The 15,346-nt window shown below is 55.6% G+C and overlaps 1 protein-coding gene across 6 annotated transcripts; it reads right to left on the minus strand.

The window, feature by feature from the left end:
* Nucleotides 1-905: 905 nt before the first annotated feature.
* On the minus strand, nt 906-10,216 carry RNPS1 (RNA binding protein with serine rich domain 1). 6 transcript variants are annotated; one of them, XM_035021994.1, is made up of 9 exons: nt 9,977-10,028; nt 9,583-9,715; nt 6,897-7,084; nt 6,502-6,657; nt 5,652-5,843; nt 5,249-5,351; nt 4,842-4,995; nt 2,516-2,657; nt 906-1,832 (listed from the first exon to the last, which is right to left on the minus strand). In XM_035021994.1, exons 3-9 carry the CDS (start codon nt 6,965-6,967, stop codon nt 1,733-1,735), a joined length of 918 nt encoding a protein of 305 aa, XP_034877885.1. In that variant the 5' UTR covers nt 6,968-7,084; nt 9,583-9,715; nt 9,977-10,028; the 3' UTR covers nt 906-1,732. The 6 variants fall into 6 exon arrangements, with proteins under 6 accessions (XP_034877885.1, XP_034877883.1, XP_034877884.1 ...); XM_035021992.1 differs by lacking the exon at nt 9,583-9,715 and having other exon boundaries at nt 9,977-10,064; XM_035021993.1 differs by lacking the exons at nt 9,583-9,715; nt 9,977-10,028 and adding an exon at nt 9,065-9,568.
* Nucleotides 10,217-15,346: the final 5,130 nt, after the last annotated feature.

Consider the following 15,346-nt stretch of genomic DNA (forward strand, 5'->3'; position numbering starts at 1 on the left):
GGCTCGCAGGGTGTCAAGGCCGCGGGGCACGGCTGAGGCCAAGGTCGCGTGTGGGCCGCTGCACGGGGCAGGCGCTTCCCCACCGCCTCGCCAGCGAACCCCGTGCGCCGCCCGCAGGCGGCGGCGCGATGGCAAGTTAGCCCGCTTCCCCTGCCGTCCACCGGCCAAAGCTAAGCTCGAGTCACTCGGGCAGGGCTGCTGAGGCCAGGGCTGGCTGCACCGAATCCCAGAGGGTTGCGAGTTCAGGCGGTGACAAGGGACTGGGGTGGAAGCTCCCGCTACCCCGGCATGTGAGCAGCAAAGGCAACCAGATGTCAGCAGGGCTGTCTCCCCAACTGCACCCGCAGAGGCTGCAGTATTAAGATGGGGGGCTACTGGCTGCCTCCCGTGTGAGCTCCGCCTCGGCCGCGGGCGCGGAGGGGCACCGGAATCAAGCGGGTAGTTGAGGCAGGCATGGCGCTAAGAGCAGTCCATGCACCTTCCCCTTCCGCAGCTGGGCAGCAGGTGCCCACACTCCTGGCAGGAGCCCCTCCAGGCAGCAGGATGAGCTGGGGGGAGCAGGAAGCCTATGTGCTACCCGCCAGGACGCTGCCTGGTGCTGACCGTCCAGTCCACACAGTGAGTGGCTGAGACTTTAGTTTTTAACGTCTGATGTGTTTCCACATCTTCCTTCAACACAAAAGCATGGCTGAGTGGCAGAACAGCCTCGGCTGCCCAACAGGCAGCACACGGGTGGTAAAATCTTCTCTTCTACGTCTCCAGCAGCGGCAAGCCGGCGCTCCGCGGAGCCGGCTGGCAGCTCTCCTGGCTCAGAGACTCTGGAAAGGAACTAGAATGCAGTCCTGTGTTTTTAATTCCCTTACAGTTTGTGGCCAAGGACAGGAAAGAGGCAGTGAAGCCAGTACTCACTGTATTCTAATCCTGTTTATTCAACACAATCCCTTCACTCTACACAACAAAGTACAAACACAACGGCGCCTAAAATGCTACAAGTTACAAAACTCAAAACAACAAATTTATAGTACTGACTGTACAATAAAAGCCAAGAGAAGCAATGTACATGTTGCCCAGGTAACCTGCAAGAGCACCCTGAGCAGCAGCTGCAGCAGGGGGTGGTCCATGATGACCCTGCAGAGCTGGCTCTCGTTATGCCCACCAATTTCAGAGGAAGGGAGACATGGGGTATGTGCGTGCGTGAGTACAAGTAGAAACAGAACCATTTCCCGGAACTAACAGGGGCCGTTTGACCGCAGGTGCTGGAAGAGGAGCCGATCAGGGGAGCAGGGCCAAGGCGAGCAGGAACGGCAGCTGCACCCAGGTGCACCCTTTCCTGAGGGACCCTGCAGACCAACAAGCGATGGCAGGACCGGGACCCCCGACCGGCCCCCAGTCATTTGTGGAAATGAAACAGGTACACCACCCCCAGGCTGGGGCCACACTACCACCTGGAGCCCTGCTTTGTCCCTGCTGGCTTTGCCACTGGATGGACTCTCTTAGGAACTGGAAATATGGGAGCTTTCTAGCCAGAAACCTGGAGGGCATGCTTACAGGCACAACCCCAAACCATGAACACTGCTCTGGAACTCTGCCTTCAGAGGAAACGTCTCAGTTGCTGTCCTCGAAGCCTGCCCTGAGTGAGGAATTTCCAACCAACCCTCCTTTGGCTAGAAAAGTGACAAAGCTGAAGTGGATGGGATCGAAGTCACAGGGCGCAGAGCTCCGGGGGCCCTGCTTATCGGGAGGAGTTGGAGCTGGAACGGCTCCTGTGGCGGCGGCGGCCAGGGGAGCGAGACCGCCGGCGCACGGGGGACCTGCGCCTCGGGGAGCGTGACCTGCGGGAAGAGAAAAGACCACATCGCACATGGAGGCCGACATCCCAGACACCGCTCCGCGTCACGGACGGCAGGGGCAAAGCTGGCTTCTTGAAGGAACAATGCTGTACACAGTTTCAGTCAATGCTTTCAGTCAGGATGGCTCCGGGGATGGCACCGACACGGAGCCCTTGGGAAGGAAAAGGGGATCTGTTGGGGAGACCCCCTTTCCTGAGGGCTATGGAAAGGGCAGCTCAACACCACTAGCAGAGGAGGGCCAGGCTCTGGCCTCTGCCAAGGGACTCGGACTCAGCCTCCTCTCCTGACCCTTCCTGTGTGTGTGTGTATGTGTGTTTTAATATTTATTTAAGTAATCTCTATACCCAATGTGGGGCTCAAACCCACAACCCTGAAATCAAGAGTCCCACGCTCCTCCCACTGAGCCAACCACACACCCTACCCTTCCTGTCTTCTTAGCTGGGAAGGGGAAAGGGACTGCACTCCAGGGAATCCTGGTGCAACCTGCAGGGTTGCACCTTATGCCCGACCCTCCCTCCAGCAGCAGCCACCCTGACCCCCATGCAGCATGGGGGTGGGCAGGGCTGAGTAAGGTTCCAAAGTCATCACCGTCACACTGTGTTTGTAAATGAAACAAATCCACACCGGCCCCAAGCAGTCCCCTCTAAGACTCCAAATCGCCCTACCTTCTTCTCATTCGTGGGGGCGACCGACGCCACATGGGAGGTGGTGGCAGCATCCTCCTCGGAGGGCTGAATCGCCTGGGGGGCGGCCGAGGCCAGGGGGCTAGCACAGCGGTGGCAGTGATCTCCTGGCCGTCGATTTGTCCTGTTGAAAAAAGGACCAAGTCCCAAAATATCTGACAAGCCCCCACAGCCTAGGCCAGCCAGTGCCAGATGTAGGCCTAGCCTGGTAAGCAAGGACAGGGGAACTAAGCTTGTCACAGAAATGCTGACACAGTTACTACTACTGGAGGTTTCATCAGGAAATCTGTAGGGGAGCACGGAATCTCATGGGGAACTCAATCTTGAGGCACGGGGCCACCTGATGCACAACCACCTCCAAGAGGAAGCGATACCTGAATCCACTCAATGAGGGGAAGGTCTGTGCCCTGACCCTGAACTTCCTCCTCTAGAACAGTGGGAGGGGGCAAGCAAGAGGAGTGGGGACATTTTGGGGGCTCCGCAGGACTGAGATGGGGGTAAAGTGTAAGAACTCAAGAGGGACCGCCCTCAAATAGGTGGCCTCCAACCAGGTAGCCCAGTCCTCTCCCCTGCTGTAAAAGCCACACCCCATCCAATACCTCCCAGGTGTCCAGAAGGTGGCCTCAGGGTGCTGGGTCCCCATAAGGGCAGTGTCCATTATAACTGGACCAAGACTCTAGAGCTTGGTGGTGGAGGTGGGAGGGATAATCTATGACTGCATCATAGTTCAGGAGGAAGAAAAGACTACTGGGGGCAAGGGAACAAAATAAAACAAGGTTCAGCTGTCAAGTCTGTCTTAAGAGTTTGGAAAAAGTGCCTCAGGCCAAAAAACCAGGCGTGTGAATGCAACTGAGTAAGAATAGTGAAGGGTGGAGGCCTGAGGAATCTTTAGGGCCTCAGAAAAAGAAAGAGCAAAGAAAGGCAAGGCATCGACCTAGGAACTCCAGGGGAGCACGCACCCTGACCCCAGTCCAGGGACTGCTCAGGGAACTAAGCACAGCCCTTGTATGCCCCGGAAGGGTGGAGGGTTCTTTTATCTTCTCAATTCCTACCCTCAAGAAAACAGCAAAGCTATTGTGGGAATAACTTGGGCAGGTAGACCTGTGTTCAGAACATACTCAAAAGACTTAACTAAATGCAGCCTAAGGTCCTGCCCTGGCCCTGCCAAAGCCAGCCCAAATTAGGAATTTTCACAGGCACTGACCATACAGCAATGAGGACAAATCTGGCCAGCTCCCTCATGCATGGTGCGCAGCACAATATGCGGACACACACTCAAGTCCTACCAGAATCTTAAAACATGGGGAATATGTACAGCCCTGCACACCCTGGATATGGCCAAGTGTCCTTGGATTTTTAGCAAGTGCTCAAACTCTCAAAGATGCATGACTGAGGATCTCTAAAATGAAGGTGTGATTCATAAGGTCAAGAGCTGCTGTTTATAGCTTGATGGGCCACAATTTAAGTAGATTGAAAGAGAATTAGCTTGGTGGTAAGGAAAATTTCCTAGTATCCAAGCTCTACCAGGGCTCAAGGGCAACTACCCATCAAACTGCTGCACTGTTTTTTTTGTGTGTATAATGGGGCCTCCAAGGTTCTGGGGTGTTCCGACTCTCCTCCCTAGGTGGCCTGGCAGCCCACAGTGTGCTACGGGCAGTCCTGGTTCTTGGCCCCGGCTGTCTAGATTACAACAGCACCGAGCTGGGGCAGAGACAAGTTCTAAGCTCCGTAAACACTGACTTGAAGACAAAATGAAAACTGGCCATCCAAAACTATTCCCAAGTGTTCAACTGTTGTTAAAACCATTCTGCTCCATACAGAACAGCTATAAATGTCACAAACAGTTAAGATACAAGTTTTAGGAAAATGGATAAAATGTGTGAATTCAGCAAAGTAATCCTAAAAACGCTGAAATGTTAGCACAACAGAAAATGACTCTCAGAGCATTAAAGGAAACACTCCCATATAAAAGCCAAATGCTTCATTATTCATACTCCTAATGTAGTCTTTATTAAAAAAAAAAAAAATTCCTTCGTTTAATCCTTAAGCTTTCACAGATTGGAAAATTCTAAAAATGCTAATGTATTCATATTTGCTGATCTTTTTCCAAGAATAATGTCCCATAGAACTTGTGTTCAGTAAACACACACCCCCTGGTTAAGAACCGGAACCCCGAGAGAGCTCCAGGGCGATTGTGATGTGCAGCCAGACTGGAAATCAGTTCTAAGGTCCCTACGTGTGGCAGGTAGCTGGTCTTGCACAGGGAACAAAGAAGGGAGCTCAGTGGAGGGCTGGCAGGGTCACCCACCTCCATCCATGTGCTTCAGTGCCTTCTCGGCTTCGTCTGGGTTCTCAAACTCCACGTATGCATAGCCTTTAGACAGATGGGGATGCATCCTTTCTACAGGCATGTCAATCATTTTAATTTTCCCATAGGTGGAGAATATTTCCATGATGTGGTCCTAGAGGAAAGAACGGTCACTCTGATGCATACCCACAATTACCCGTGTGGGAGCTGAGAAGTCACCACACAACAGCTATGCTTCGGCACCTGGGTAAGTCTCACACAGAATAACCCTGCTCGACGCACCATCCCGCCAGTCCTCTGAGAGCCTATGTTCTCAGTTCTGAAACCTGCTTCTCTAGTTTTCCATTTAAAATATCTGCAGAAGAGACACACCCTATTGTCCATTGGATGGATCCAAGATCCCTCACCTTAGTCACATTCCTGGTGAGCCTACCGATGTGTACTTTGGTGGGCTTAGGGGAAGGACTCCGCCTTTTCCTTTCCTTTTCATCTCTTTTGGGTGGTTTGGATCTGATTGAAAAAACAAAACACCAGAAACAATCAATTCTGTCAAGTCAAAATTTCTTTTAGTGGGGCTGCTAACTGCCACGATGACAGTTTTTTATAAGGAAGCTTTCCCTACCAGTTCATGTATATTCATATTATCTCTGCTTCAGAAATCCTACTAAAATAGAAAGACTCTTTTTAGCTCTACTTCTATAGTAACTACCATAACTTTACAGACCCCCATTTGTAAACTTAAGTTCCCAGATAATTCACAAGTTTTAGGGGCACTCCTGAGCAGAGAAATGGTGCTGGAAGGGAGCTTACTTGGAGCGGGAGCGCCTCCTGTTATCATGCCTGCGCCTAGAAGGACTTGGCGAGCCAGAGGAGCTGCTGGAGCTGGAACTACGGGATGTGCTGGAGCTTCCTGAGCGGCTAGACGCTGAAGAAGAGCTTGAGCCACTGCTGGAGCCCGTGCTCGTGCTGGAGCCCGAGCTAGAGGTAGAGCTGGACCGGGACCTGACAAATGAGACAGATGTGTCATGGGCAACAGTGGATGGGAGCATTTCTTCCGAACAGACAAGCCTCCATGTGCTCATGCTCCCAAGAGGAAACCACTGTCGTCCTGTTTTCAAGCCTCAATGTCTCCCTTCCTCAGGGAGTGGGGATGGTATTTACCCCACCCCTGCCTGGCCAAAGCCCTAGGTGGGGACAGAAAACAGCATCCACACTGTGCAGCGACAAGGAAGGAAGGGGGCACTTCCTAGCTATACAGAAGCCTCATCTACTGGGAGGTACAGATAGAGTCTGGCAAGTCGGAAGCACCAACCCAGCCTGGAAGGTGACTACCGAGGGACTCAGGCTGCTTTTCAACTGGAGAAAAAATAAGCTTTAGGCTAGGGCAACCCAATCATGACTCTGAAAAAAAAAAGCACTTGAGAGAAACACATACCCCAAGATGTCCCATTCGTTAACACCTCTAGAAACCACCCAAAGGCCATCTTCCATATATAACCAGAGTAGACCCAAACCACTCTGCCATAATTAGGGCCTTGATTAACGGGCTCAAAGTGTTTTCTGTGTAAATAATGAGGACTCTCTGGGCTCTTTCGAGAAGGGAAAGGGGCGTGGCCACAGGAGAGAGGCTGGCTCAGTGCTCTGCCCTGCGGGGTCCCACCTGGTGCTGCTGCTACCACTGGAAGCGCTGCGCCTCTTCCGAGTTTTATCCCTGCCACGATCCTTCTCACTTGACTCCTTGGTGGCCCCTTTATCTTTAGAACGATCCTTGGACTTCTCATCAGAGCGGTCTTTGCGTTTGGTAGGAGAAGGAGCCCTGGATGGTGAGGAGGAGTGTGAGATCGCATGCCCCTCTGACCAAACCCAGAAACAACACTACCCAAAAGAGGGGATCCAAAGGGCTACAGAGATCCCAGGTGATCCCAGAGCAAAATGATCTGTGGCTTAGGACACATCACTGTAATATGTAAAACATTTCCAATCTTCCCCTTTCTGAGGGTCCCTAGTAACGAGCACCCCCAAAGTAGCACTAGAAAAATCTGACAGAAGGATTACCTAGTGCTGGACTTTTTATTATTTTCTTTGACTCCTAGCAAGCTCTTCTTTTTCACTCCTGATAAATCCATTCTCCCCTTCTGAGGTGTTCAAAGCAGCAATGGTGGCCTCACTTATCTGAACTCTCACTTCTAACTCGAGTCTGAGAAACGATCCCTAATCGATTGCAATTTACGCCAAAGTGCAGCCTAATAACAAGATAAAAGGATTTACAGAGTGAACGAGTTGGCAAGGCAACAAATCTACTTTGCAGTCAAAAGGTGAGCACACGAGGTGGTGGCAAGGAACACAGTAAGCAGCGAGCGCCCACAAAGCCAGGAACGTCCAGGGACCTCTTCCATTTCCTCAGTGACAGTCCCGCCCCACAGGCAGACCCTCACCTCACCTTGTCGTCTTTTCCATAAGGAAACGGTGGTGGTGCCTGTCACTTATTTTACAGTTGGTACAATACCTGTGTTTCACTTCTTAGTTTGATGATAAGCCCTCTACCATCCCCTTAGAAATACTACACCACCACATTTGCAGGCAGAACAGAAAAAAAGCCAAGTGTGGCTCTTCTGATAGGATTACTGGTGTGATTAGATCTCTTGTTTTACTGCTGCAATTTCCTTGTAGGACACATTGGATATATGATAACTGGAAGCAAAAACCATTTCAAAAGTGACAGGTACCACCATCAAAACATTGAACACCCAAATGCAAACATATAAAATGTCCCATGTGAACATTGAAAAAGCAGTAAAATAGTTAAGTTAGAAAGCAGTCCTTGCAAATGCTGAGCTTTAGTTAATGAAATGCATATGGAAGTGTTATGGGGAAAGTACCCCAAAGTCTGCTATTTACTTCAAAATGCAACAGAAAATGTTGATGGGTGGTTTGGTATATGATAAAGCAAATATGGCAGAAATGCAACTTGTAGGATCTAGGTGGTGGTTATGCAGGTATTCACTGTGCAATTCTTTCAACCTTTCTGTATGTTTACATTTTTCACCCAAAATAAAGTTTGTGTGTGTGTGTGTGTGTGTGTATGTGGGGGGGGAGGCATTGGAATTGGAGGACACTGATCGTAAGGGTCTAACAAAGTGCCCGCACTGCAGCATGTGCTCAGTAAATATGACTTAGAACAAACTACTAATCCATTACGTGCCTTGTCTCCTGGGGGATCTTTGACCTTCAGTATTTCCAGGGAAGTTTTCTACAGTTTGCTTGAGCTGCAGGCAAAGATCTCAGGATGTTGGTGTCATCTACTTCTATCTCATCTTCCTCAACAGCCTCTAAGTAACCCGGACAAGGCAACCACTTGGGATCCTGTTTTCACACGTGTAGGGCTGCCCAAAATGCCGAGTAAATGTCGTGACTCAAGAAAGCTTTGGACAATCAAATTAGAGCAGAAGAAAGCAGAATGTCTGTCACTTCTGCTGCTCTTCTCCAGGCTGGTAAAATTGTTTAAGATGTTTTGCTTTAAAACAATAAGGTACTACAGGTACTGAGCAAGCAACACTGGATAGACACGGTCAGTGGCCACCAATCAGGAATTACAGTTCAGTGGGTAAGAATCTGTGGACCCAGCCTGCCTGTTTGATTCGAAGCTTTGCTGTGTGACCTTGGATAAGTCACATAACCTTTCTGAGCCTCCACTTCGCATGAGCATTACGGTGACAATTACAGCTCCTACACCTCCATAGTTACCAAACTTGGCACCTAGTTAAAGCTCAGTAAAGGTTAGCTTATGTTAGAAGAAAGAGATGTCTCTCCGTGTTTGGAGGCTTCTCCCCCACATAAACTCTTGTGTCCCAAAGTCTCACATGACCTCTTGAATGCTCAACAGGGGTCCCTGGGCCACCCCATTAGGGGATCACCAAGTGCAGCACTGTCCAACGGAAACAGTGTGAGCTACAAGCACATCCTAAAATGTTCCAGTAGCCACCGAGCAAAAAGGTTAACAGATGAAACTGACGTTTAGTAAAGTATCTGAAAGCCCATAACCCCAAATATCATCTTTTCCACGTTCAACCGGTGTAAAAACTCATTCATAAAACACTCCCCCCGCCCCTCACTAAGCCCCTCAAACCCCTCAGTGTGGCCCCGGGCTGCCTGCCTGAGCAACACGGACCTGCAGGGCACACTCCCGGGCCCCACCCCAGTCCCAAAGGTCTGCCCCAAGGTACCCCGCGACAACGAGCACCACCGGGATTCTCAAGCTCTACACATCAAGAACCATAGGGCGAGCGGACTTTGCCGGGCGTGGCCGAGTGCTAGACAGCAGAGACTGAGGCTCTCTGTTCACACAAGTTGGGGTCACAGCACAGGACCTCGGTTACCTCCCCCATCCTCCGGAAAGGTGCGCGTCCAACAGCCAGAGAGAGAAAGAACAGTTAGTTAAACCTCGAGCAGATGGCGTTTCGGCTCCCATCTTCAGAGCACCTTCCCCACTGAAAAGTGCATTTTCGGCACAAGTCATGCGAAATTAAGAGGAAAAGGCCACGACTTTGCTTTCCCGTATCCTCCCTTCTGGGGCAGCCCGTGCGGCCGCGCTGAGGGACAGCGGGGGCCGCGTCCCCGAGGGGCTCGCACCGACCAGGGCACGGCCCACTCAGCTAGTGGCCCCGAGGGGATGGTCCGCCGGTCCTGCAGGGCACCCCACAAAGCATCTCCGCCCCCGCCGTCCCCGTCCGCGTTCACTCACAACTCCCCAGTTCAGGCGCCGGGCCGCGAGCGCTTCCAGGGCAGGGCCTGGCGTGGCGGGCCTGGGTCTCCACGCCGACGGCAGAGCCCCGAAGGCGGAAGCCGCGCTCCCGGCTTCTCCGAGTCCCGCGGGCCTAGCCGGGCGCGCCGCAGAGGGGGGACGATCTGAGGCGCCCTTCCGCCCGCCACGGCCCCGACCACTTCCGGGCCGCGGCCTCGGCACCTCCCACTCCGCCCGCCCCGGGCCACACTCTTTCTTCTCACACCCGCTGCCGCGCCGCCAGGCTGCCGTGCCTACCGAGAGGCCGAGGGGCGGGCCGGCTCCAACCACGCGCCCTGCCGAGCTTTGCGGGCAGCCCCCGAAGCTCGGATGGGGTCGGATTCCCCCAACTTACATCTTCCCGCCGCCGCAACCTCCTCCCGCTGTCTTCAGCCGCTAAAGCCCGCGCCTCTCTGGCGTCAGGATTAGGGAGCGGGAAGGCGCCGCTGTCGGGCGCGGAGCGATGACGTAAAGCGTCTCAGCCAATGGAAGCGAGCGAGGGGAGTGTTAAAGGGCCACGGCCGTTTCTGGTGAGCCGCGTCGGGGACTCTTCTTCTATATCCTTCCCTGGGGAGGTATCTGGGGCTACCCGCGGCTGGGTGCGTCCCACATGGGGCCCGCAGATTGTTGGCTGGGGGCCGCGCCGCGCGGGCAGCTCCCGGGCCGGCGCGGAGGGAGTTAACGCGGCTGCGGCCCCGCCCCGCCCATCGCGCACGCGCACTGGACTCGCAGCCCTTGATCCCGCTACAGCGCGCGCGGGGCGGCGGGGCAGTGTGGACGGTGCGGGCGCGGCGGGCGGTGCGGGCGGTGCGGGCGGTGCGGGCAGTGCGGGCGCGGCGGATTCTGGCGGCGGACCGTGGGGCCCGCAGGGCGCAGGGGGCCAGGCAGGTGCAGGGACGGGTTGGTGAGATTAAAAACCACACGAGGTGTGCGGAGTGACGGTGCGGACCCCGCTTCTGCGCTAGCGGGGCTCGGCCGGGTCCCGAGCCTGGATAGGGGGCAGTGCGGCCATCGCCAACTGGGAGCGAAAGGCAGGGTAGAAGACATGATGTGAAGCGGGAAGCGCCTCCGAGGAGGTGACGCTGCGGCTGGGACCGCAGTAGGAGCGGGCGCCCGGCAGAGGGACTAGCAGGTGCAGCGGCGCGGAGGCTCGTCGGAAGAAGCGAGGGGAGGCCGGGGTGGCGGCTCGCAGGCCGGGGCTAGGAATGTGGGGTTCAGCGGTGCTGGGGCGACATGGAGCATGTGCAGCATCCCGCGCCGAACCGTCACCCCTCTGGCCGGTGGACAGTGCGGGCAGGGAGGCTGACTCTTCTGGCAAAGTAGTGGCCCCGAGCCCAAGCAGGAGGCTGGGAAGAGTAAATCTCGGTACCCAGCGGGCCAGAGCTTTCGGATTTTGTTCACCGAGGTGCCTCCGGCGTTCCCGGCCGGTGTCAGGCAAGCGGTCGTTACTCCATGACTCAGTGGGAGGAAGGAGGGTGCACCCTGCCGCAGACGTGGTCTGAACAGGTAGGTGCATCAAGGAAGAGAAGGCAACAGATGGCAAGCAGATCTCTTTTGGAGGAAGGAACCCCGGTGACTTGGAGATGGATTAGCTGCCAGGCAAGGACAGGAGAGTCCAGGTTGCAGCTAGTGCCCAGGGAGGGATGGACGGTGCTGCAGACGCTGTCTGCAAGTCATTGCTCTCTGCATGCCTAAAGGGCCTTGACCCAGCAGAGCCTTTGCCCAGGGCGGCACCAACACCCTAGGGTGGGAAGGGAGCAGGCCAGTGACCCCACCATGGCGAGAGGGGGGTAGGGACACAAGCAGCTGAGCTGACAACCGCCTGTGCTTTTTAAAATGTGCCAAAGTGATGTAACTTGGCATGCATACAAATTTTAACACGTTTTATATTAGATCTAAAGCATGATTTATTCAGACACATAAATTTAATCACATTTGTTTCTAAATATTACAGATTTTTGTTATCAAGTGTGTTATCAGCTGTTGAGCTTTAAAATTTGAGCATCTTGTCTTTGGCATTTTGAAGATCAACAATGTGTTCGGAAGAAACGTAAGAAGTTAAAACTGGAGGCCCCCGGCCCTGCCTTCCAGGAGTTCTGGCTTCCCCTTCTTACACCCCTGTGCCAACCCACTAAGGCTCTGGGGGCTGAGGGCTGGGATGCGGGTCCTCTGTGGACCTTTGAAGGTCTTTGGTCCAGGTTTGATGGCGGGGGTGGGGCAGGGCTCCTGCAGACAGGGCGACTGGCAGCCAGCCCCAGGCCTGGTTCTGCCAGTGTCCTGAGCCCCTCCCTTCCTTCCCAGGGTCGAGGGCCACCTCTTGGCATGTGGGGCTGCTCTCACTTTGGAATCAGAATGTTCCCTCTGCCTTCGTTCTCTATGGGCCTGATGGCCTCTGCAGTGCCTGTCCTTGGAGGCTGGTGACCTGGGACACGGTTTAGTGGTAGCCTGGATTGTGCTGGAAGTCACGGTGGGCCATCTAGGAGCTTCAAGTAGGCATTGCATTCCCTTGTAAACCATGTCCAGAAAGCACTAATACCTGTCGCTAATAGTCCCTGCGCTAAGGACACGGGTGGCCTGGCCAAGTGCAACAGAGGGGTTTGGGTGGGGTCAGGGAGCTGGTGATGGCTTGGTGACCTTGAGGGAGGCGTTAGAAGAGGAGCTGGCTCTTACAGGCCTGGGCTCCTGAGTGCCTGTACACCCTGAAGGAGCCCAGGAAGAGGCTCTGGCTGGTCCTTCTGGGTGGCCAGGCTGGGTCTTTTTTTTTTTATTTAAAGATTTTACTTACTTTGACAGAAAGAGACACAGTGAAAGAGGCAACACAAGCAGGGGGAGTGGGAGAGGGAGAAGCAGGCTTCCTGCTGTGCAGGGAGCCCGATGCGGGGCTCCATCCCAGGGCCCTGGGATCATGACCTGAGCCCAAGGCAGACGCTTCACGCTTCACAGACGGAGCCCCCCAGGCGCCCCCAGGCTGTGTCTTAAAGGGCCAAACCACCAGTGAGGATCTGGAGTTGTGGGGAGGCCTCTGCAGCTCCAGGCTTGTGTCTCCAAGGTGTGGGGTGTCCGGTCCTCAGACCTGCCCCCCTCCTCCTGCCAGCAGGCAACTCTGGACTCTCCTAGGGGTTGCTGAGCAGTGAGCTTGGGGGCTTGTGCTGGTTTTCATGCCCAAAGCCCTGTGTTCATTTCTGCCCCAGGGAAGTCAAGGGTAGTGACACTAGAGCTGGGGGGAGCCACAGGGGGCAGGGTGGGGTCCAGCCAGAGCTGGATACAGAGCAGTCAAGCTGGTGTGCTGAGGGCCATGCAGAGCGTGACTGCGGCCGAGCCGTCTTGGCCCCTGGCCCTGCTCCCAGGGCCTGTGTTGTGCCATCCACAGCCAGTTGACTTGGAACTTCTCCGATCTTGGAGGCATCTGACACCAGTATCTGTGGGGTATAGGCCGGGCCCCAGGAGCGGGGCCTGGGCAGCCCTGTGTGTTGAGGAAGGAAGGCAGGGCCCCCGCTCCCCGGGCCCGACCCTGTAGCTTCAGCTCCTCCTCGTGCCTGCTTGAGGCCTAGGCCATGTGGGCCTGTCGGGTGGGGATGGGACTCCAGGGCCAAACACCCTGCTTTCTGGTGGTCTCCTGAGGGGCTGTGGGGCCCGAGTTCTCTGCCTTGTTGACCCTTCGCGGGTAGCCTCTCGGCCCACCTGCCCTAAGCCCCCTCGTGCAGGGACGCCAGTGGCTTTCCCTCCTTCGGGAGAGGGAGTTGAATCTTCCAGGGTTTGGAGTTGGACCTGAGCCGGGGTTCAGGGAAGGGGCCTCGTGTCTGCAGAGTGGGGTATCACACATGGCCTGCTGGCCTCAGCTGTGGGGTGGGGTGAGCAGCCTAATCCTGATCTTGGTGTTTGGGGAGACCTCTTAGAACCTCTGTGGGTCAGCTCCTTGATGCAGGAGCGGGTGGGGGTTAGCCCCTCTGGGCCCAGGTGGAGCCCAGGCTGGCTACCCAGGAAAGTCCCTCTGTGTGCAGGTAAGGCTCGGGCTTTTGGTGTGGCCACAGGGTCTGGGTGAGCACAGGTGGCTCGCCCTTCACTGACCAGTCTGCATGGGAGTGGGAGTCTCAAAGGACCCGGCTGGCTTATACCATCAGTGTCCCGCTGGTCCCCAGAAGGGAGCTGGACAGCAGCTGGCCTCGGGTATCCTGTAGATGGAGCAGCCAAACCAGTCAGCCTGCCTGCTGGTCTGGCCCCCGGTCTCTTGGAACCCTCACCCCTTATCTCCAGGCTCTGGCCCTGCAGGTATCAGGTCTGGGGTGTTGGGACATTGCTGTCTCTATGTGATCAAAGAATTGGGCTCACGTGGGTCCAGGCCAGGCAGGCTGGGCCAGGTCGTCCTTCACCTGGGGGGTATGGTCATCCCCAGGCAGCTTGTGGCCACCCTCGGACCAGCGCCTTCCAGCCTTCCTTCCAGGTGCTGGCCTTGGCTCACTCCTCCATCAGCCTTAGTCCGTCAGCTGCTTCCTGAGACTGGGCTGAGGGTCCCCGAAATGCAGCTGACCTCAGCTCCCCCTGGAGTCCTGTACTGAATATCTGGGATTGGCATTTGCCCAGCAAAAAACTCCAGTTTGCCTTTCTGTGTTGTTGCAACCAAAGGGCCAGGACACTCCATGGTGGGCAGGGGGGTGGGTCACTTCTGCTGGGCTGTGGGGCTTCCTAAGTGAGGTGGGGTCTTAGCAGCTCAGGCGGGCAGCAAGAGCATGCCTGGTGGGGCCCCCCTCGAGGATGCCAGTCTGCACACTGCAGTCGTGGTAGAGGCTGGGATTGTGTCCTGGAGCCTGGCTTTTATCTGGGGTACGCAGCTGGTGTCCCAGCTCACTGCGCCTGGTGCAGCCCCGCCTGTGTGCAGGGCAGTGACTCAGACACAAATGCACATGATGTCCAGGGGTTGGGCCCTCCTGCTGTTCCTGCTTCCTGCCATTCCATCTGGAGCCTCAGGGACACCTTGACGCCGGGAAAGGACCTTGAGAGGGCGTCTCCACCTGGACACAGCAGGCAGATGGAATCTGACTCCCTGAGGCCTTGATGGTGACACAACGCCCAGACCCGCCTTCTCTGGACTTTGTACTCGGCAGAGAAATAAACGCCGGTCTTTTTTTAAACTGCTGGGGCCCTGCCTTCTGGTGTGTGCGGCCAGCAGGCTGAGCCTTCGCTCCCCGGGAGCTGTTTCTGTGGCCGGGGGTGGGGTCCCCTGGACACACGGCAGCGGACCGTGGCCTGCTGCCTGGCATTCTTCCCCAGGGGGGAGCAGTGGAAGGGCTCGGCCTGAGGCCCAGGCCTGGCCCAGCAGGATCTGCCCCCTCCTCTGTCAGGCCATGTTCTGAGTGGCACTGTCATGCTGAGGGACGGGCCACTGTGTTTGGGTTGAGCCACACCATTGGACGGGGCCGGATTTTCCACAGACCTCCTCAGCCTTCGCGTGGGTGTCGGGCCCCTTGGGAGTGTCTTCACCCTCCTCCCCTCCCTCCCCCCCCCCCGCCCGCCCCCCTGACCCCCAAGGCCCCAAGGCCTGGAGGAGAGGGATGGGCTGGGGATGGGGGATGAAGCAGGTCAGCTCTCCTGTTGGGTGTCTGTCCGTGGTTCCTTCCCCATCTTGGGGCCCGGAGCTGCCTCAGCTCAAACCAAACCAGCTAGGCTCGGGGAGAAAAGGGTTCAGGCCCCACTCCTGGCTCCTCAAGGATTCTCAGCTCCTGTGATG

Source organism: Mirounga leonina, unplaced genomic scaffold (genome assembly GCF_011800145.1).
Source record: "Mirounga leonina isolate KUSES-001 unplaced genomic scaffold, KU_Mleo_1.0 Mir_175, whole genome shotgun sequence".
NCBI lineage: Eukaryota > Metazoa > Chordata > Mammalia > Carnivora > Phocidae > Mirounga > Mirounga leonina.

Coding starts and splice junctions, on each gene's coding strand:
- RNPS1 (XM_035021992.1), bottom strand. CDS start 6,967: ATGGATTTATCAGGAGTGAAAAAGAAGAGCTTGCTAGGAGTCAAAGAA. Junction 5,352..5,651: donor AGGAGGCGCTCCCGCTCCAA/GTAAGCTCCCTT, acceptor TTTTTCAATCAG/ATCCAAACCACCCAAAAGAG. Junction 1,833..2,515: donor CCCCCACGAATGAGAAGAAG/GTAGGGCGATTT, acceptor CTCTTCCCGCAG/GTCACGCTCCCCGAGGCGCA.